The sequence below is a fragment of the Xenopus tropicalis genome, chromosome 4 (assembly GCF_000004195.4).
Source record: "Xenopus tropicalis strain Nigerian chromosome 4, UCB_Xtro_10.0, whole genome shotgun sequence".
Taxonomy (NCBI): domain Eukaryota; kingdom Metazoa; phylum Chordata; class Amphibia; order Anura; family Pipidae; genus Xenopus; species Xenopus tropicalis.
Genome location: NC_030680.2, coordinates 118,677,836 through 118,701,048, shown reverse-complemented (window position 1 = coordinate 118,701,048; position 23,213 = coordinate 118,677,836). Strand labels below are relative to the sequence as shown.

At 40.5% G+C, this 23,213-nt stretch overlaps 1 protein-coding gene across 1 annotated transcript; it reads left to right on the top strand.

Moving 5' to 3' along the window:
* Window positions 1–10,229: 10,229 nt before the first annotated feature.
* Window positions 10,230–15,158, top strand: LOC100494164 (14 kDa phosphohistidine phosphatase). Its single transcript, XM_002933754.5, has 3 exons — window positions 10,230–10,511; window positions 12,839–12,963; window positions 14,932–15,158. Exons 1-3 carry the CDS (start codon window positions 10,367–10,369, stop codon window positions 15,022–15,024), a joined length of 363 nt encoding a protein of 120 aa, XP_002933800.1. The 5' UTR covers window positions 10,230–10,366; the 3' UTR covers window positions 15,025–15,158.
* Window positions 15,159–23,213: the final 8,055 nt, after the last annotated feature.

Below are 23,213 nucleotides of genomic sequence, written 5' to 3'. Positions count from 1 at the left end.
ATAAAAAAGGGCATTGACTCAAGGGATGAAAACATAATTTTGCCCCTTTATAGGTCCCTGGTAAGGCCTCACCTTGAGTATGCGGTGCAGTTTTGGGCTCCAGTCCTTAAGAAGGATATTAATGAGCTGGAGAGAGTGCAGAGACTGCAACTAAACTGGTAAAGGGGATGGAAGATTTAAACTATGAGGTGAGACTGTCGAGGTTGAGGTTGTTTTCTCTGGAAAAGAGGCGCTTGCGAGGGGACATGATTACTCTGTACAAGTACATTAGAGGGGATTATAGGCTTGGTTGGGGGATTTTCTTTTTTCCCATAAAAACAATCAACGCACCAGAGGTCACCCCTTTAGATTAGAGGAACGGAGCTTCCATTTGAAGCAGCGTAGGTGGTTTTTCACGGTGAGGGCAGTGAGGTTGTGGAATGCCCTTCCTAGAGATGTGGTAATGGCAGATTCTGTTAATGCCTTTAAGAGGGGCCTAGATGAGTTCTTGAACAATCAAAATATCCAAGGCTATTGTGATACTAATATCTACAGTTAGTATTAGTGGTTGTATATATAGTTTATGTATGTGAGTGTATAGATTGGTAGGTGTGGGTTAGGTGTGCTGGGTTTACTTGGATGGGTTGAACTTGATGGACACTGGTCTTTTTTCAACCCTATGTAACTATGTAACTATATGTAGAGAGCTGAAGAACAAAATATGAGTTTGAAAATCAGATATAAACAAGATGAAGGCGAGTAGTGTACCATTGCCTACACTCTACAGCATGCTAAAGCACTTGTTTATAAACACGAGTGCAGTTAGAAAGCACAAATGTATGCACTTAAACGCTGTTCACCAAGGTACATGTTCCTATATGCTCTCCTTGTGCAAAGTTCTCAATGTGCAAAGTACAGGGTGCAAGGATGCAAAGAATGCCTGCAGTAACATCTGCATTGAGGATTCTGAGGATAAGCGCAGCTTTCTGTTAACTTGTATTATTAGCACTGTTACTGTTATTTGGTAAAAGGCAGTTGCTGTCATCAATCTTGTGTATTTAAATATTTAAATATAAAAACTGTTATGTTAATTCATTTTTCAGATTATTATTCTTTGTTATTGTTAAAACTGTGTTTTCTTAGAAATCCGGAGGTCAGAAAAGATGACATTTTACAATTATTAGTTTCCTATTTGTAACTTTCCTCTTCCGTTTTAATTAGACCAGGAAAAGAGGATGAAAGGTAATCTTAAATGTGCTATGTTTAAATCTCTTTACAGTTTGAATTTAGAAAGGGATATGATGCCTATGGATTACATTATTCCTTGTTTCAAATATTATAATCAAAATATTTCTACCAATAACTTCAAAAAGATATTTATAATTAGAGCCCATAGCGTCAAATCGGTTACTCATAGCATTAATTTAAATATTTCCCATTTTATTATCTAATACAAAATAGACTGACAACACAATTTGCTGATTGCTGTGCTAACCAACACTGCTCCAGGCTCATTTCCTAAAAACTTGGCAAAACTAAAAAAAAAAAAAATCATGTGCAGTAAATTAGATGTAATCCATCATATATCTCCTTTAATTAGGACTTATTTATGTCTGCAAGCTCAGAGGACTACTTGCACTTTTCCCTGCAGGTAATTGTGTCAAAATGCGCTATTTGCTTCTTCCTATGGTTGCGCATGGTGCCACTCAGACTTCGGTTTTCAAATCAGGTAGTGCTGTGGATATTTATGCAGGGGAGCCCTGGAGCTACCACCACCTCTGAACCAGAAGCACTGCATCAATTGGAGGAGTTCAGTTGTACCAAAAGAATAGGGTGCACACCAAACATCGGAAATTACATCAGGAAGAATATTTGGCAAAAAAAAAGTGCACGTGCTGTTGTGTTCATGCACCTACTTCAATTGTGTCAAGAAAATCACCGTTTCCATCTTCAATGATGCCAGAATTCTGGGGGAAAAAACATTGTGATTGCTCTCAAAATTGCACTTTGCTCACTGCTCTTGCGAACGAAAATGTCAAATATGCACTAGACAGATCAAAACGAACTGGTTATAGAATTGTAGTTTATTGCACTGCTATATTGCTTTCTTAAAAAACTAGTCAAAAATTGCCCTCATATGTCTATAGCAATCGTATAGCCAGGTTGCCTTATGAGCAGATTGCCAAGTAATGTGGGTACCTGCTAGGGAATGCAATGCAACATGTGAATGAAATGGAATGTCATGTAGTGGTTGAGTTCATGCTCTCCACTTGATTCATAGACATAATTAATATTTTTTTAGTAATAATTAATATTTTTTCAGTGTTGGCTAATAGATGCAACTGTAGTATACCCATATTTTAGAGTTGTTCTAGCTACCGTTGTGGGTAGTGTATTAAGGTTATTACATTATACCATATTATGCCCCCAAGTAGGCTGGAATCCCTGCTAGTTTGCAGTAGTACTAATTTGGACGTATTATAGATTTACCAATGCAGGACTTTTTTTTAACATGCTACTATTACGCTACTAGCTACTATTAAGATACACCATTTGGTGTATCTTAATAGTAGCTAGTAGCTTTGCATTCCTTGCAAGCTCATGTCAGGAAATCTGGAACCATAACAAAGTGATGACAGACCAAGTAGAAACCTGTACTTGGCTACAATTTTTTTTGTTTTTATTAACAATTTCCAATCTTATAGCAAAACAGATTAAGCCTTTGAACATGTTTGAATCCATCCAATGTTGCCTCAAAGGCCCAATCATAACTTTTGTTGGTTATACATTTTAAAAGAACTGAAAAAGGAAAAAAAAAACAAAATGGAAAGAAAAATTAGAGAAGAAAAAGAAAAGAATGATAAAGGAGGGTTAGGTCCAAGTTAAGGTGGCCACACACGTGGCGATTTGTGATCGATGGTCACACAAAAGATTGTTCAATCTGCCACTAACCGTTCAGGACTGGAACGGCAGATAAGGAGGTAAAAACAATAGGATTTCTACCTCCTTCTGCCGATTCAAAATCTTTTAACCTGGCCGATCGGCGAGTCGACCGATATCAGCAGCCTCCTGCAATATCAGTCGACTCGCGGGCTTGCCATACACGCACCGAATATCGTACGCAACGAGATTTCGTACGATATTATCGGTGCATGTATGGCCAGCTTTAGGGACCGAAAAGAAAGAACAAGAGATATAAGATGTAAGATAAGATGTGTTTACGCCAAAGTTATCCATAAAATTTTGCCATAAAGACCATTTACTATGGTGATTGCTGAGCGTGTTTTTGTTTCTAGCATCAGAATACTCAAATGTTTCAGTTAAGTTAATGAGGTTTACCATTTCAGATATAGTGGCAATTGAGTCTGATTTCCATCTTTGTGCTATCAATAGTCTTGCTGCTTCAAGTAATGTATGTGAACAACTAGTAGTTTCTGACGGTACTTTAGGAGATCTAAATCCAAGTTTAGAAGCACAGTCGATACTGTTTTGGGAACTGGGCAGTCCTTGATCTTATTTGTTAACTCAAACACATGAGTCCATTAAGGTGTTAGTTTGGGACAGTCCCACCATGTATGTATAAGCGAACCTTCCTGTCCACATCCTGTCCAACATTCCTTTGCTGTTGTTTGAGGACAGATCTTAATACAATTTTTAATGTTTTTATTGATCTCAAATTTAAATGTAAAATTGTTTTTCAGCTAAATTTTTTGTGCAGATTTTAGTATCTGATTAAATCTAAATATTATAAATTTGGTGCATTCCTAATAAACAGGCCGTATGTTGGAAGTTTTACTATTACCATGAGTGAATTTCTATGAATCTGACAAATATCTTGGATTAGTTTGTGATGTGAATATGTTTCAGGGTATAAAGAAAACTGAGTATAAATAACTGCCGGGAATTTTCAGTTATTCTTGAGAAGGCATTCGTATTTTTAGGTCTAGAATTCAGTGTGACCTTGAATATTACCCAGCCAAAGAAAACAGTCTAGTTTCCTTAACATGGATAATTAAGTCCCAAAGATTATTTGTTATAGGCTGGCTGTAGACATGGGGTCTACCAGACCTAGGAAGAATCCTAATTAGGAATGATATATTTCCTTCTTTCTTGTAAGTTTCTTGGCAACTTTGCTCATGGCACTTTCCACACAGCCCTTTTCTGACATGGGTGGAGTGAGTGTTTTCCATGATGATAAAATGCATTGTGTTCCAAATATGGCCTCTAGTCTACCAAGAGAGTCTGTATTTATTCAAGTGAAAATGTTTAATCAATATATATATATATATATATATATATAAAACAGTCCACACGACAGCACCACACTCCAAAATCCGCTGCTCTGCAGCTGCCCCTGTGCACGGGATATCATATAAATATCAAAATAAAACAGCCAGCACCAAGGGTCTTTGTGTTTCAAAAAATCTCTTGTGTATTATAATTGCATGTACAACCGACGTTTCGGTCCCTTTTGGGACCTTTTTCAAGGTACATTCCAAGGTAGAGAGGTGCACACCGGGATCCTTTAAAAAAAAACAAAAAAAAAAACCTTTATTATTCCATAAAAAATCAGTGGATTAGGTCGACCTTTCGGTCTCCTCCTAAGACCTTTCTCAAGATATAAAGTCACAAAAGGCAGGCTCTCATGTCAAAATCCATTCTGATGGCCTGGGTGCAGGACCTAATATCCTGAATATGGCTTTTTTTTTTTCAATCCATAGTTTTAACCTAACCCTAAAAATACAAACTCGACTCAATTGTATCTTAAAGGCCTTTATGCAGTTGGGTTGTGACAATATTCCACAAAGAAAAAATGGGAGGAACCTGGATTCTGGGGCTACTTAGTGACTGTAGCCTACAGGATCAGTGGGATGTAGCTCTAAAATTATGGAGGAGATCAGGTTCTGGAAATAGTTCTGCAAAAATATCCAAATTCTGTGTCTCTGTATCTCATCCTGTGTGGGCAGCTATGTAATGGGGAATCTATTTAATTGCATATCTGAACATATCTATATACATATATATACAGTATACTGGTATACTAGACATAAAGGCCAATCAGTCTGTCTACCTGTCTGTCTATCTATCACAATTCTCTTTTAAATAAGCTTAAGCACTTTGTTAGTTAATTGGTAATGGAATCAACAAAAAAGGGAATTTAAGCAATTCTTTAAAAATGAAGCATTTCAGATTCACAGACTTCAGTCTATTTCTCCAAAATGGCATTATACAGCATTATATGATGTATTTGTTTTGTAATGTTTAGTGATGAGCAAAATTTTTTGCCAGGCATGGATTTGCAGAAAATTTCTGCGTTTTACCATTGGCTGATTTTTTCGTGAAACGAGCACAAAAAATTCAGCACATGTCAAAAGAAAATTACACACGTTGCGACAATTTTTTGTACAACATTTTTCCCATTTTGCTAATTTTTTTCAAAGTTTCGCAAATTTTTCAGCAAAGCAAAATGGGACAGATTCACTGGGATGCAAATAACTTGACTTGTTTGGAGTAGTTAAAAGAACAGTTTACAGTCTAAAAGTGTGGAGTGAGTACCAGAGGCACAGGTGGAACTAGCAACACATGCCTCTGCTGCCTTCTCTCAGAATTTGTGGGTGTTCCACATCCAGAAGCATGACTTGTACATCATGCAGCAGGTTAGCACTTGCTAGGAAGGTGGTTAGTTGCATGCAAGTGTGTGGGGGGCTACTGGGGGGTGCGTGGTTGGCGACCTAAGGGGCACATTTCAGATGGGTGGCGATACTGCACTTGGGCACCAGTACCTCTTGGCCTGACTCTGATACAATACATTGGAATCAGGGCACACTCTCAATTCCTATAGACATATTCTTATTTTGTCATTTTGAATCTGCTGTCTAAATATTGTCAAGAATCATGAAATGTTTAGCGCACCCATTAGTAGAGTAGTTAGTTGATTTACCAAAATGGGGCCCCAATGTAGTTTGTGCTACTAAAAGGGGCCACAATTTTGCTAAGTAGCTATAATGTTGCACCCATTAAGGCTTCTGCAGTTGTACCCAGCACTTTGTAAATGGGCCCTTCGGTCTTGTATCCAATAGAAACTAATGAGCGGTTTGATTTTGAACAGGTGCTAGTAAATGGGTTACTTCAAAAATCCAAAAAGTAGGAAAAAAGCTTCAGCAGATTTACTGCAAATAATTTATTGTGGGTAGTGGTAACACGGTGTTACCACTACCCACAATAAATGGTTTGCAGTAAATCTGCTGAAGCTTCTTTCCTACTTTTTGGATTTTTGCAGTTGTATTTGGTTGCAGCACAGAGCAACAACTAGGAGCTAAAGCTTTTTTCGTAAGTACTTTATACAAAGTTCACCAATAATTTTTTTATTTTTAAATGGGTTACTTAACATGGTTTAAAATTTTAATACATTAAATGAACCCTTTAGTTGCTAGGCCTATGTTTTTTATGAGAGATTTTAAGATTGAGTCTGATACACTGCACTTTGGGCACTATTTTAGGTTTTTGTAGGTGTGTATATGTTAAAATCATCTTTTTACATCTACTTTTGTTCCATCTTGGGGTTTTTAGGTGTGGGTCTGTTAAACTGCTCTGTTTAATGCCACTCGCATGCCATCTTCGGGTTTTTAGTTTTCACTCTATTACAGCTTGTTTGTTACCTATAGGACTGAGAGTTTGACACCAAACTCCTGCATTCCACCTGTGTTTGGTGCTTACATGCTCCTGTGTTAGGAAAGCCCCATAAAAAAGAATGGGATGTGCTTTTTAAATGCTTCTGTGTTAGGAAAGCCCCATAAAAAAGAATGGGATGTGCTTTTTACATGCTCCTGTGTAAGAAAAAGCCCCATAAAAAAGAATGGGATGTGCTTTTTACATGCTCCTGTGTAAGAAAAAGCCCCATAAAAAAGAATGGGATGTGCTTTTTCCTGCACTCCCCTGCGGTGGAAGAAACACATCTTTATGACTGTATAGTAAGTATGGCAGCTGCAACTGATGATGATTATGAGACACTTGAGATATCTGAACATCTATTTTCGTATTAAATTTCATATAATATACCAAACATAATGACTGTTGGAAAACACCTCTGGTTTGCGATCACGTAAGATGACCCTATAATTAAAAGAGAATAATCTTGGTTAAAAAGTTAAAATTTGTTAATTTAATATAATGTCCTATTCTGGACTAAAAACATTATTTCTGGCACTGGAAATAAGACAAATTTGGCACTTAATGTTAATGATGACACCACTGGGAAATCTGAACTTCCTTTCGTCTTTGAGATGAATGCCACATAATGAAGATGATGAATTGTGGAAAAGTTATTTGTTTTGTGATCTTCCCACAATCGGCAGGTAATGTTGGTTTTCCCCATCCAGAACTAACGGTAACTTCTGTAGATGTTGGGCGTCTAATGGTATTGCTTGCCAGTGCTCATCAAACATATTTGTTACCAGGAATGGATATGATCTCTATCTGTTTTATGTGGCAAATATCACATATTTTCCGTTGTTTACGCCCAGGCAACAACAAGTGACCAGTTGGCTGGTTGCTAGGGTTTACTAGAACTGGAGCAAACACAATGCGTCACCTCCTGCCATGCCGTTGTCTATCACATTTACAGTGCATTAGTAACTTACAGGTGTTCATAACACTGACTCCCAGCCACTATTTTTATTATGTGCCCTTAATTGAAAAGATAAATATTTTAATACGGGTACGGGATTCATTATGGGTCCCAGAAACTCAATATCTAGAAAGTTTGGAATTACGGGAAGGCCATCTCTTGAAGACTCCACTATAAGCATATAATTCTAAATTTTAAAAATGATTCCCTTGCTCTCTGTAAAAATAAAATAGTACCTTGTATGTAATCCTAACTATAATATAATTAATCCTTATTGGAGGCAAAACAACCCTATAAGGTTTAATTAATGATCTTCAGTAGACTTAAGGTATGGATATCCAAATTACATAAAGACCCCTTATGTGGGAAAACCCCAGGTCCCGAACATTCTGGATAACAGGTCCCATATCTGCATGAAACAAAACTGAAGAATTCCTAATTAGATAGATCTTGTTAAATCCATATACTGGCTTGCCCTACTATCTGGCAACCAGATAGCTGTAGAACAAAAAGCTAAATCAATTACAAAATGAAGACCAAATGCATATTGTCACAGAATACAAAGGTCATTTAATTTCTTTTATCAGGTATTTTGAGCAATAAGGGATTTTTTACTGGATGCTGATGCTTTAGAAACCAGAACCTCACTCATACATTCACCATGAAGCATATATATTTATTTTCTAGGACAGCTTGCCCCTGTCTCCAGTGAGAATGTTTCATTTCTAGCACAGCGTCAGGATGAATTTGAATTTCCTGAGAAGACGTCTCTAAGTGTAAGTTTGTTCCAATCACATGTGACTAATGGCTACTCATGTCTTAATCGAGACACTTTCTTTGCAAATGCAGGAAGCCCCAACAATATCAGCAATAGGTAATGTGTGAATCACTAGAGTACACACTGTACAGACAACAGTACACAAATGTAAATATAAAAATACAGGCATTTTTGTTAAGTCATGTCCATTCATTTTAATTTAAGCGAAACTTATGCGTTCCTCTAAAAATCTATAGGACTGCCTGAATTGGTATAGAAACGGATATCCAGAATACTTGGGACCTGGGGTTTTCCAGATAAAGGGTCTTTACATAATTTAGATCACCATACTATAAGTCTAAAAAAAAATAACATTAAATAAACCAAATAGGAATATTTTTCCTCCTATAAGGCTTAATTATAACGTTGTTAGGATTAAACTAAGTACAAGGTACTGTTTTGTTATTACAGAGAAAAAAATTTTTAACTATATGATTAAAAGGAAGACAAAGGGAGATGGCCATTCTGTAATTTAGAGCTTTTTGGATAATGGGTTTCTGGATAATGGACCCCACACCTATATTACTACAATGGCAGAGGCACAATATTCTTGCTGTACACAAGTACAGTAGTGGCCTCAACTATAGCTGTCTCAGGACTTCTCTATTCATGGGTACTAGGGTCCTGGACTCCACTGCAAACAAGTTTTTGACGATTTACTGTACTACCTAACCGCTATAAAAATGATGCTTGATGCCAATTATTAATAGGGCAGAAAGATAATAATATTAAAGGACGCACAGTATTTTTTTTTCTAAAAAAGATGGCAATCCTACCCAAAGTACATGTTCCAAGGGCGTAGGGGCAGATAGTGAGAGGGTGGGATTCAATTATTTACCAGGACACCTGAAACCCTGCCTTAATGCTGACGCGAATTTATACCACTTAGTGTAAATTTTCCTTCCAAAGCAGGCCCGGATTTGTGGCAAGGCCACAGAGGCCCGGAAACTTTAGCGCGTCCTCTTCCCAATGCTCCGTCTAAAGTAAAGTGATGTGCATGCGCATGGTGGGGGGGAGGGTTGTGCGCATGCGTGGTCGACTCACAAATCCGGCCCTGTTCCTAAGTGGTCATATACTTGGGTCTGAGGCAACAGTACATGATCCCTATAATTCCTCATCTTTAGTGGTCAGCAACCCAAGCTGCATAAATCACAAATCTAATTTAAAACTAGGACAATTTACACCATGTGGCCAGGGTATTACCTGTTATATCTAGCAACAACCCTTATCCGCTTCTTTTTCCTGTGGACCTTGCCTTCAGGACAGTTATAAGATACAATAGGGTTTTGCTCTCACAGCTGCCTAGGGTGCCCGCTCGGTGGGTCACTATAGGGAACAGTGATACAGTCCACATTAAGTTGATGCCAATGAAACTTGCTTGGTTGGCCATGGCTGCCTAGAAACTTCTGTAACTTGTATACACTACTTACTAGCAAATCAATTACTTTTACTATTTTATGAACTACTACTGACTAGTTACTGGGCCCCACATCAAGATCATTAATACCTTGGACAGGGCCCCAAAGTTTCTAATGGTGGCCCCAAACACAGTACAATGTTATGGTTTGCTAATTGCAAAAGCACTACTAATGATTTACAGTATTTATCAACTTTGTGTTTTTTTAAAACTCAGATGGCCTTTGTCTACTCCAAGCCATTTATTCTACAAACTGGTGCCCTTCAAAGTGCTGCAGCAGCTACTATAGCGCCTCAAAGTAAAAGACTTAGCAAGCAGCACCCTTGCAGCGAACACCTTGCGCTCGGGTATAAAACCACATGAAACCAACAGACCGCAGCGCCAAGCCCTTACTCACACCCACACTACTCTTCAACTACTAGCGTGTTAGCGCTGCGCCTTAGCCCCGCCCCCGGCACTATCCCGGTCACGTGTCGGCGGTTGTCACTTTCTCGCTTGGGGAGCGAGTGGGCGGACAGGGGAGGATATGGCTGCGTTGGAGTCAGTCGCCGAGGTGCAGATAGATCCCGAGGGAGTCTTTAAGTACATACTACTCAGGGTGAGCTCTGGGAACTCGGATCCTGAGCAGCACCGGGATATTGTCAGAGGCACCAAGAGCGCTGAGTTCCACAGTAAGGAGGCCGCCGCTGAAAACTACTGTGGGCAGGTGTTGCATGCAGCTAGATAGCGCCCCCTGGCGTAGGGCACGGAAGTACTGCTGCCTCCTAATGCTGCTGGTGTGTTGGGGTCCCTTGTGGGACCTGTGTGTGTTGTTACATGGTGATTCCGAGCCCTTTACTGCACTACAACTCCCAGCATGCACGGCCTGCTCTGGGTATCGGATGCAGTTAAACACACATTCTATGAATCCACAACTTTGTGATGGAAAAAAGAATAAACCATGGTATTGTTTACTAGCTTGATAAAAAAAACTGCCTTTCACCTTGACGTATTTGTTGTTTCCCCAGATTAACAGTTAACTCATTGTGTACCTGTCTGTGTAAAAACATATCTCCATGCTGATGATTTAGCGGCATAAATAGGGCTCATAGACCAAGGGGCAGGATTTGCACTGAGCCCCCCATGCCAACACCTTGCTGCTGTGAGCTCTTCAGGCCTCGCTGGGCTTAGTGGTCCCTGGGCTTGGTAAAGCCAGACTCCCAGTGGGAATGGTGGCCCTGTGGCATTTGCCCCTCTGCTCACCTAGTAGTTAAGGTAGTCCTACACCTGTAGATCCAGGTGTATCTTTGGCCACCTATATGCTGGGCCATATCTGCCTGATCCAATTGTATTTGCCCAACAGCGTATTTAAACCTGCCCAATAGATATCTAGCCTGGCCAGATAAGTGTGGGGAGGGCCTATATACGGGCAGATAGGCTGCTGTCTGGGTTTGCAGATTAAATTTGCTTGTGTATAGCCACTGATCTGTTTTTTCCTCCATGTAACATCATAGGTAGTCATAGGCTACCTGTACTATTAACAGCACCCTGCCCACAGCCTGTGCCTGGTATGCTGGGAGCAGTAGTTTAGCAACATCTGTCAGGCTGCTTACGCCTCATACAGACAGACACGCTCACAGAGCACTTTGGAACAGTAATTCTGCTCTTCAGCTGATATTATGGCTGCTAAATATAGTTTTGGCCTATATTCAACTGCTTACTATTTCCAGTTAGATGTCACAGATCACCTACCAGAAGCGTTGTGATTATTGTTACTGGATTTAACTCTGTTTCTGCCAAACAGGAGCCTACATTGTTTTATATTATATAAATATCATGTTTTGTATGGTACTTAATGGCATTTCTGGGCAGCTACAATATTATTATTCCCTAAAATGCCCAGCATAGTCCATCTTGAGCTGCAGCAAAAGAACCAAGTGTCTGCTGAGACTGTAGCTGCAGGTAGTGCTGCCATAATACACTTGTTTGTCCCTTGGGTAATGCTGATCTCCCAGTCTCCAGTACTGGCCATAAGCTACAAGAAGCACATCAGACATGTTAGGTAGCACAGTTATAGCTCTGCAGAGCGTAGCTTCAGGCTCCAGCAGGCAGGGCCATGTTGAGTTATTAGGTCACCAGCTGTAGCAATATCTTGAGTAGGTAGAGGCCATGGCTGCGCTATCTTGCCAGAGATGGCCTGGAGAGCTGCCACCTCAGGCCCCCCCATGCCCCCCAGCCCAGGTGGTCACAGACGAGTCCTCCAAAGAATACGCAATGCCACACACCGCTCCCTCTATCGGGCATACCTTGTCAGCATTGGACTGGGCCAAGAGGACACTGGGAAACCCGGTGGGCCCCACTGACCCAGACTTGCTTACTCCCTGACCCCCAGCCAGATTGCTGCTGAATCAGAGATTACAAGGTGTACGCAATGGAGGTAAGCATTTGCAGCATTGTGTATTCTGTGGAGGACTTGACAGTGATCTTACGACTGAGGTTGGGGGACCTGAGATACTAGCCCCGGTGGGCTCCGAACCCCCCAGTCCAACTCTGTACTTTGTAATCTCCAATGCAGTAGTGATCTGGAGGGTTGTCCAGGGCCCACCAGGTTTTTTCTCATCAAGGCGGCCCAGTCCGACGCTGCTTCTTGCCAGCTTTCTCTGGTGTTCGATGCAGTGCCACCCAGTTCCCTTTATTCTCATTACATTACTGCTTCAGGCTTGGCACTTCTCCATTGCAGCAAGCTTAACCAATAGTAGAGTCGTACGTACTTGAAGCATTAATGTAATACACATGCAGCATGCCACTGGCAACTTGTAAGGACAACATGTGGTACACATGCTGCTGTTTGGTGGAATGCATTAAAATCCACTACCCCAAGTGCAAAGAACATCCCGCGTAGTACCTGTCTTGTAGGTTCTAGAACCGCCTGCTTGGTTGGAAGTTCCACAGTTGTGCTTGACTGACTCTGGCGTGCCTTTATTCATCATCAGACTTACTTTGCTTTATTTATCTGCAGATCACATATTTGATAAGGTAAATCCTGAAATCCAGGCATTAGGTTTGGAATGTAAGTGCCTTGGAGGGGGGAAAATTGAACATAATAACAAAGACAAGAAAATAAGAATATTCGGTGAATCCACAGTGAGTATTTGTGTAATCCCTGATCTACATTCTCGTTTCTTACATATGCTACAGCCAAGTGAAAGGGAATCTAAATCCAGAAAATGAATTGATATAAACTTAAACAGAGTGCTTTTCTCAGCATAATTTACATTAATTTTCTATTATCAGTTTCCAAGTTATTTACATTTTGGCTTAACTAAAAGTCAGCTACCCTATGGTTAAGTAAATACAGGAAGTGCACAGACCATTAGGGTCGCTGACAGACTTGGGGTTGACAACACTGGGCAAATTTGCCCATGGGCAGTTAAGCTGGCCGTACATGTACTGATAAAATCGGACAAAACTTTTGGACTGTGTGTGGGCTCAGAATTATATATTATAATATATATTATAATTTCTGGACCATGGTGATCGGTCGTTTAGTCGATCGGCCATTTTAGACAACGATAAATTCTGTGCATGTATTGTGTATCGGACAATATGCTTGGGGGAAATTTAATGGAAGTCACTTTTGTATGATTGGTGCCTGCCAACTATTTCATGTTCAGAACAACCCCTGATTTGTTATTTTAAGGGCTTTATCCTACAATTTCAGTCTGAATGTTAGTTTAGATGCATTTAATTGTACGACAATCTTAAACCGATCATATTGTTTCATTCATTGTTCCACCTGCAGCTGGCAGAAAAAAGACAGTCAATGATTGTTTGCTATGGGTTACTACCCCACTGGCCTTCAGAAAGAGCTGCAGAACTAAATAAAAACAGAAAATCATTGTAAATAATTTAACTGACCAAGTGTAAATTTAAGATGCTGATTTGGCCTTATCAGCCAGGGTGCTTGCCATTTAATACCATGTGTGCCACTAACCCAACCATTTCTTCACAGCATATGCTCTGAGCTCATGGTTCTAGGTGCTATTTTAAAGGGAAACTTTTTCTCTAGGCACTAGTCAATCATTTTCGGGCAACTGTATGGGCATTAGTTTTGAGTACGGCCCAGTTAGACAGTGATAGACAGCATCTGTCTATTTTAGGGTAAACTATTGTCCAATATACCCAAGGGCCGTTCCAGGTGTATATAACAATTTAATTTTAGCACCAAGTATATAAGCAGTTCTCTTTCAGCTTTCCAGCCAGCATATTGGTTGTGTCAGAAGGACACAGTTCTTCAGTATAGAGAGGTGAATAATATACCCCCCTGTAGTTTTATCATTGGAATGGCGTAATGATATACTCCTGCAGCATCATTTTGGTATGTGTTGGGAACCCTTATTCTGTATTAGCAATGCCATAGATCAGGGGTGGGCAAACTTTTTGGCTCACGGGCCACATTTACTTACCCCCGGGCCAGGGCGGGCAGGGCCAGGTCAGCGTTACGCCCCCTTCGTCTCTTTAATTCCGGCCCGCCAATGACACCAAGTCTCGCGTGATGAAACTTGGCGTCGTCGGCGGGCCGGATTAAAAAGGCCAAGGGGCCGGATGTGGCCCGCGGGCCGTAGTTTGCCCACCCCTGCCATAGATTGTAGTATTCTATGTACTAAAGCAGGGATCCCCAACCTTTTTTACCTGTGAGCCACATTCAAATTTAAAAGACTTGGGGAGCAACACCAGCATAAACATATTCCTGGGGGTGCCAAATAAGGACTTTTATTGGCTATTTGGTAGCCCCAATATGGACTGGCAGCCTACAGAAGGATCTGTTTAGCAGTACACCTGGTTTTTATGCAACCAAAACTTGCCTCCAAGCCAAGAATTAAAAAATATGCACCTGCTTTGAGGCCACTGGGATCAACATCCAAGATGTTGGAGAGCCACTGGTGGGGGATCACTGTACTAGAGGAACAAGTTCTGAAATATGCCGGGTCACTGATATTTTTTAAAATGTCAACCATGCTGTAGTGTACAGTTTTACAATTGTACAATGTTTTTTTTTTTTCATTGCATGAAATCCTAAGAAATGAAGCAATGTGTTTTCCTTCCCCACAGGGATATGGCAAAGCAGACCATTCAGTCACTGCAGAAAAGCTGAAGAAGGCATACAGTGACTATGAGGTGACTTGGTCTGATGACAAGAAATGAGAGCCCTTTTTCTCCCCAACCATTTGGAGGGTACATCTTTCTATCCCAAGTACTTTCAGGCAACCATGCTACTAATTTTCTTGTAGAAACATTTTTCATTTTGAAAAAATAATAAATAATTTCCATTCTGGCAAGGTTTTGTGTATTTTTAATTAGTAAAATGAACATGAATTGTAAATTAATGATGTCTCTGTGTAGTTAAACTATGATAAAGGCCTTATAGCTGGGACGGGGCACAGATTCTTAATAAATGGTGTGCATTAGGATTTTAAGTGTTTAGTAAGAATAAGAGCGAATTCCTTTTTTCTGTGTGATAACAATTACACGATGAGATTTAGAGACAAGACAGAAACCACAGTATTTCAGTCTGCAATTCACCTTTTATTGGACCTTTTATAAGTGCCCTAAAATACCACTGTGATAAGCTCTTGTTACCATTTAAACTATGACAGACCTAGTAGGTACCAGTTCATAGAATGCCTTATTCAGAATAAATTTATTTAATAATCACTTTAGGGAATATACAGTTTTTTTTGTGCCTTTTGGCATAATCACAAAATGCAGAACACTCTGCCTACCCAAGTGAACTGGCTGCATTGCTGTTCCACTCGTAACCCACTATATGCTTGAAGTGATATCTTCCAGTGAATTTACAATAGTGCTTTGTGTTCTTTCTTAACCCTGCAGAGAAATCACATTGGAAGTGAATTTTCTGCATATTCAGACTGTATAGTGCTGTTGCAATATGTGTATTCTAGGTGGGTAATTGGTCTTCATTTTTCTTTTTGTATTCTACATCTCTCAGGATTGGAAACTTAAGTGCTATCTGGTTGTTTGTGCTTACTTACCCTAGTCACTGGGAAGTAGCTTGGTAACATAACTTGGTAACTTACAGTTGAACTGTTTTGGTTGCCATTAGTGGTGCATGGACCAGCCTGAATCCTTAAGGCATGGTAGGTTCTGACCAGAGATTCCGTCTTAGGAGTTTGCAGATGGCCTGGACCTACCCTTACCCTACTGGTGGTGTCACCCTCCTGTCTCTGCCCCTTTGGTAACATCAGCCCTTTTTCAACCCCACTCCTCTCTATCAACAGTGGGGGCGGAGCGGTCACAAATTATTAGGAAGCATCAGGATCAATTGGGAGGGGGCAGATTAGAGTGGGGCCCAAGTCATCTATATGTTGGCCCATGTATCATTAGTTACTAGGTTCTAGTTTTGATTCTGAACAGGACACATTGTAGAGTACATGGAGTTTGTGTGTCTGTATAGAGTTCCCCTGCATAATTTGGCTTCTCATATACTCCAAAAACATACTGTAAGGATATTTACCAGTGCTAGTAGCTTCTTGGTCATAAGAATGCGCTACTGTGTCTTTCTGCTCTTGCTGGTTTTTATGTTAAAAGTCTTAATGCAGATGTCTTGATGCAGTAGGCATTGCTGCACTTATGTTGGTGCCTAAACCTGTGCTTATTTAGGGACAACTGCCCTCCATTCCTGGCTGCCTTGATCCCGCCTGGAAGCCTAGTCTTGCTTGGGAATTTCTCTAGCAAGCCTGACACATACAGGGTGCTGATGATAAACAGTCCCTGTAAAGGGTTACATAACACTTCATCTCTAAATAAATAAAGAATAACATTAATAATTCCAAAAAATGTAGTTTGCAGCCCAGTGTTGTCCAGGGAACCCCAGTCCTGTAAGCAGGACTGCAACGTAGTTCTTGTGTTATGGCACATTGTATAGTTTTTCTGCTTGTATATTTAAGCCAAAACTACCCAACGCTGCCTCTTCTTGACTTCAGCGCCAGAGATCTGACACCACTTGTACCTCTAGATGAAATGGAGGCCAAAGGGTGGCTTATCCTATCCCACCTAGATTACTGCAACCCACTGCTAACTGGACTACCAAACTCCAGTGTTCCCCAACCAGTGACTTGCAGGCAACATGTTGCTCGCCAATGGCCTCAAAGCAGGAGCTTATTTTTGAAATTCTGGTTAGGAGGCTATTAAATAGCCAATTATAACTCTCATTGGCACCTCCAGGGTCTTTTTATATGCTTGTGTTTCTCTCCAAACCTTTTTCCATTTAAATGTGGCTCACAGGTGTAAAAGGTGGATCCCTGTTCTAACCTTTCTCTCTTTCAGTCTGTCTTTATCAGTCTAACTCTGCTGCTGGAATTCTGCTAGAATTCTCTGCTGTTAATATATGTTTCTGAGAAAATCTGCGTCTTTTATTTATAGGTTCCTCTTACCCTGAAAATTATATGCCTAAATCCATCTGTGTCTCTCAGGCTCTTCAAAACTAAACATTAGTCCTACATTTTGGAGCACTATCAGAGTATCTGATTAAATCTTTTAAACTGTATATATTTATTTATTGCCGTGTTTAATCTATCTGTACTATTAATATATTACAAAAATGTACAAGTAGTGTTATATAAATAATATACATACACAACTACTTACTGATGATTTATTTACAACGAGAGAGCACCATCTAGTGGACACACTGCAGCAAATGAAGGCAGATAACGTAAGCAAAGTTTATTCTGTACTCTACTGGCATTCATTGCAACAACAAGTATTGAAAATAGCAAATACATGAGATTAAAGGCACTTAACTAATAGCATCAGTAGTAGGAAAACTTTTGGAAGGGGTAATAAGGGATAGGGTACTTGAATACATTGCAGTTCACAATACTATTAGTTTGTGCCACATGGTTTTATGCGTAACAGATCTTGCCAGACTAATTTAGTCGCCTTTTATGAGGAGGTGAGTAGGAACCTCGATGCTGGAATGGCAGTTGATGTCATCTACTTGGACTTTGCTAAAGCGTTTGATACAGTACCTCACAGAAGGTTAATGATCAAATTAAGGAATATTGCCCTTGAACATAATATTTGTAATTGGATAGAGAACTGGCTGAAGGATAGAGTACAAAGAGTGGTGGTAAATGGAACATTTTCTAATTGGACCAGTGTTGTTAGTGGAGTACCGCAGGGGTCAGTCCTTGGTCCTTTGCTTTTTAACTTGTTTATTAATGACCTGGAGGTGGGCATAGAGAGTACTGTTTCTATTTTTGCTGATGGCACTAAATTGTGCAAAACTATAAGTTCCATGCAGGATGCTGCCGCTTTGCAGAGCGATTTGACAAAATTGGAAAACTGGGCAGCAAACTGGAAAATGAGGTTCAATGTTGATAAGTGCAAAGTTATGCATTTTGGTAGAAATAATATAAACGCAAAGTATCTACTGAATGGTAGTGTGTTGGGGGTATCCTTAATGGAGAAGGATCTACGGGGTTTTTGTTGATAACAAGTTGCCTAATTCCAGGCAGTGTCATTCTGTGGCTACTAAAGGGGATGGGAGATTTAAGCTATGAGGTTAGACTGTTGAGGTTGGGGTTGTTTTCTCTGGAAAAGAGGCGCTTGCGAGGGGACATGATTACTCTGTACAAGTACATTAGAGGGGATTATAGGCAGATGGGGGATTTTCTTTTTTCCCATAAAAACAATCAGCGCACCAGAGGTCACCCCTTTAGATTAGAGGAACGGTGCTTCCATTTGAAGCAGCGTAGGTGGTTTTTCACGGTGAGGGCAGTGAGGCTGTGGAATGCCCTTCCTAGAGATGTGGTAATGACAGACTCTGTTAATGCCTTTAAGAGGGGCCTGGATGAGTTCTTGAACAATCAGAATATCCAAGGCTATTGTGATACTAATATCTACAGTTAGTGTTGGTGGTTGTATGTGTGGTTTGTGTATGTGGGTGTATGGATTGGGGGGTGTTGGGTTGTGGCTGTTGGGTTTACTTGGATGGGTTGAACTTGATGGACTCTGGTCTTTTTTCAACCCTATGTAACTATGTGTTACCCCCTGTCCCTACCAATAACAGTACCACAGGGGATCCATTTAATGTAAAACCCCATGGCTATCTCTGTAGATAATTTCCTTTGGGTTAGAGAAGTGTTTGCTATGGGGAAAGTTTTCTATATGTGTGCATGACTTTTGCTGTACATTTTATTTTCTGTAAAATATGCCGCAAATGGTAATGGTTTCTGTAGGGTCAGTGTCTTGCTACTTCAGTGCAATTTGCTTTTGGTGTAGGGCAAGTCCGCCTTTAGAAACTTTGGGGTCCCGTACAAGTTATTTTATGGGGCCCCCATGAACACAAGCATACAGTGCCAAAATCTTTGCCACCACCTTTGTGCCTGCAATATAAACAGCTGATGTTACTCTAAAATAAGCAGTTATTAGGAAGAATTTCATTAATTAATGTGCTAATTAATGGTCAGTTCACTAACGGTCAGTAGAGTTTGCCCTAAGTTCAATCTTGCCCCTGCTCTGCCCTGTCATTGCTTGATTTGAAAGTTACATAAGTCTTTGCTTTAGTTACATAAACTCTGTAAGTTTAGGGGCCCAATTATTAGTCAGTAGTAGTTCATACACATAGTAAAAATAATTAATGTGCTAATAAGTCAGTCTTTTAATTCGGGGGTCAGTGGAGTTCATATGTAAGTTATATAAGTTTCTTTGAAAGTAACGTAAGTTTTTGCACACATTACGTAAATTTCACAAGTGTAGGGGCCCAATTATATTGATGGCAGGGCCAATAATCAGTCATTTCACCGCTGAAAGTTCATGTAGGAGACACTAACAAAATTTAGTAAATATCTCCCAAAATAAACAGCTAATGTTTCACTTTAATAAGCAGTTTATATAAATAGTTAAAATGAATAATAAATATACTAATAAGCAAGTTTCTAGGCAAGTTACATCAGTTTCAAAAGCTGCTAAGCAACTTTTGTGGAATTTACGTAGCGTACGCAATTTGCGTAACTTTTGCAATGCGACTGGGCCCCATTCCAAACCAGATTCTCACCGGGCCCGGCACAACAGTACCCTCTCTACCCCCCTGATGGCAGCCCTGGTGTAGGGTTGCCATCTTCTGCTGTTTTATCTGGGCAGGAGGTAGGGTGGGTGAAATTTTGGGGGTGGGGCCATGATGTCAGGAAGAAATGATTGGCTTATCACCAAGCCATTCTCCTTAAAGCACTGTCCAGATTTCTTAATTTGGAAATCTGGACAGGCAGTTTTCTTCCGGACAACCCCGCTGAAAACTAGGCTGTCCAAGTGAAAACTGGACAGGTGGAAACCCTATTTTGCTATCAAGCCTCCAGTTTCCAAATATGGATCCCTTCCTACTTAAATTGAAAGGACATCACAGTGAGTAGCCTGCAGGACCTCCTTTTCATGTCAATTAGAAGCAGTCAGTGTGGAATTGTGGGTATATCGATCAAAACTACAGTGGCTTGCAAAAGTATTCAGCCCCCTTGAACTTTTCCACATTTTGTCACATTACAGCCACAAACATGAATCAATTTTATTGGAATTCCACGTGAAAGACCAATACAAAGTGGTGTACACGTGAGAAGGGGAACGAAAATCATACATGATTCCAAACATTTTTTACAAATAAATAACTGCAAAGTGGGGTGTGCGTAATTATTCAGCCCCCTGAGTCAATACTTTGTAGAACCACCTTTTGCTGCAATTACAGCTGCCAGGCTTTTAGGGTATGTCTCTACCAGCTTTGCACATCTAGAGACTGAAATCCTTGCCCATTCTTCTTTGCAAAACAGCTCCAGCTCAGTCAGATTAGATGGACAGCGTTTGTGAACAGCAGTTTTCAGATCTTGCCACAGAATCTCGATTGGATTTAGATCTGGACTGTGACTGGACCATTCTAACACATGGATATGTTTTGTTTTAAACCATTCCATTGTTGCCCTGGCTTTATGTTTAGGGTCGTTGTCCTGCTGGAAGGTGAACCTCCGCCCCAGTTTTTCTTCCAAGATTGCCCTGTATTTGGCTCCATCCATCTTCCCATCAACTCTGACCAGCTCCCCTGTCCCTGCTGAAGAGAAGCACCCCCAGAGCATGATGCTGCCACCACCATATTTGACAGTGGGGATGGTGTGTTCAGAGTGATGTGCAGTGTTAGTTTTCCGCCACACATAGCGTTTTGCATTTTGGCCAAAAAGTTCCATTTTGGTCTCATCTGACCAGAGCACCTTCTTCCACATGTTTGCTGTGTCCCCCACATGGCTTGTGGCAAACTGCAAACGGGACTTCTTATGGTTTTCTGTTAACAATGGCTTTCTTCTTGCCACTCTTCCATAAAGGCCAACTTTGTGCAGTGCACGACTTATAGTTGTCCTATGGACAGATTCCCCCACCTGAGCTGTAGATCTCTGCAGCTCGTCCAGAGTCACCATGGGCCTCTTGGCTGCATTTCTGATCAGCGCTCTCCTTGTTCGGCCTGTAGGTTTAGGGGGACAGCCTTGCCTTGGTAGGTTTACAGTTGTGCCATACTCCTTCCATTTCTGAATGATCGCTTGAACAGTGCTCCGTGGCATGTTTAAAGCTTTGGAAATCTTTTTGTAGCCTAAGCCTGCTTTAAATTTCTCAATAACTTTATCCCTGACCTGTCTGGTGTGTTCTTTGGACTTCATGGTGTTGTCGCTCCCAATATTCTCTTAGACAACCTCTGAGGCCGTCACAGAGCAGCTGTATTTGTACTGACATTAGATTACACACAGGGGCACTCTATTTAGTCATTAGCACTCATCAGGCAATGTCTATGGGCAACTGACTGCACTCAGACCAAAGGGGGCTGAATAATTACGCACACCCCACTTTGCAGTTATTTATTTGTAAAAAAATGTTTGGAATCATGTATGATTTTCGTTCCACTTCTCATGTGTACACCACTTTGTATTGGTCTTTCACGTGGAATTCCAATAAAATGGATTCATGTTTGTGGCTGTAATGTGACAAAATGTGGAAAAGTTCAAGGGGGCCGAATACTTTTGCAAGCCACTGTATAAGTGGCAGTGTTCAACATGCCCTTTGTGCCTTAAGACTAGTAAATGTCAAGGTAAATTAATATATAAAGTATAAAGATTAACTGCCTTACTTAGACAAAATGCCATGGGGCCTCATTAGAAGCAAGTCTGCCCTGTCCTGACTGTTAACAAAACAATTGCGCCCGCATCTTCTAAACGATATTTTTCGAAAATAGTTGTTATGATGACCAGTTTTCCAGAAGAGGATGGGGAGAGCGACAAAGTTCAGAAACCTTCTGCTTTATAAACAAAGGGAGGAAGCATTGGCAAGATGCTGATAAAGAAGGCAGACTATTGCTGCTATATATATATATATATTATTATTATTATGCTGTAATTGCTCCCTGAAAGGATGACTTTTCCAGATAAACATACATATCTGTCAAGGATATTGCTATTATTCTTTATTCACATAGCTCTAACATTCTGTAGTGCTTTACAGACATTGCTCATTGCTGCACTTGATCTCTACACAATGGTGTATTTTTTGCGCAGTGTGCAATGGGGCACTTTTTGGATGTAATTTGCACTTTTTTCCTCCCACAATGCATAACTTTCCCCCAGAATTTGTATCGTTGCCATACAGCAAACTGCCTTCACCACATCTTACCTAGCATGCACAATTTAATTCATAAAACACATTGGAGTCAATAAGCTTATTTTCACAGACAGCTGTCGCACAACTTTTTTTTTTTTGCTGCCATTGGAGTCTATAGGTGGTTTTGTGTCACAAAAAATGTCATCACTAGTGATAGCATCACTTCTGGTGCTCCAATGCATGTGACCTTAAAGGGCATCTGAGCCCACTCTCCGGTTGGGGGAAACAATATATATATTTATATATATACATATATATTTTTTTTTATTTTTTTTTTAAAGTAGCCCCTGTCAGTGCTAAGCCACCCCCACCAGTAGAAAGGTTGGGCACACACATGAGCATAATAAGTGTCACAATTTGATGATTTTACACATACGTGTGAGGCGCATCCACCGCACCTATATATCAGATGCATGTGCATAATAAGCAAGCAGAGAGACTTGCTCATATTACAAATGTGCATTAGACGACAAGGCCTCCCTCCCGGTGTGGGTGGCCCAGCGCTGGTGGGTGCAATTTTTTAATAGAAAAACAAACTATTGTTTTCTCCCAGCCGGAGTGCAAGCTCTGTTGACACACTACCCTATTGGCCATCCAAGCCTGGCACTGCCAACATGAATGAGGATACTGTTCAAGTCTGGGTCTAAATCTATAACTAAGCCTATGTCATTTTGGGTGTTTATTTTATT

Bases quoted from the DNA above. Each gene is read 5' to 3' on its own strand.
- LOC100494164 (XM_002933754.5), top strand. From the start codon at position 10,367: ATGGCTGCGTTGGAGTCAGTCGCCGAGGTGCAGATAGATCCCGAGGGA. The intron at 10,512-12,838 runs GTAAGGAGGCCG...ATTTATCTGCAG, and splicing joins CAAGAGCGCTGAGTTCCACA to ATCACATATTTGATAAGGTA. The intron at 12,964-14,931 runs GTGAGTATTTGT...CCTTCCCCACAG, and splicing joins GAATATTCGGTGAATCCACA to GGATATGGCAAAGCAGACCA.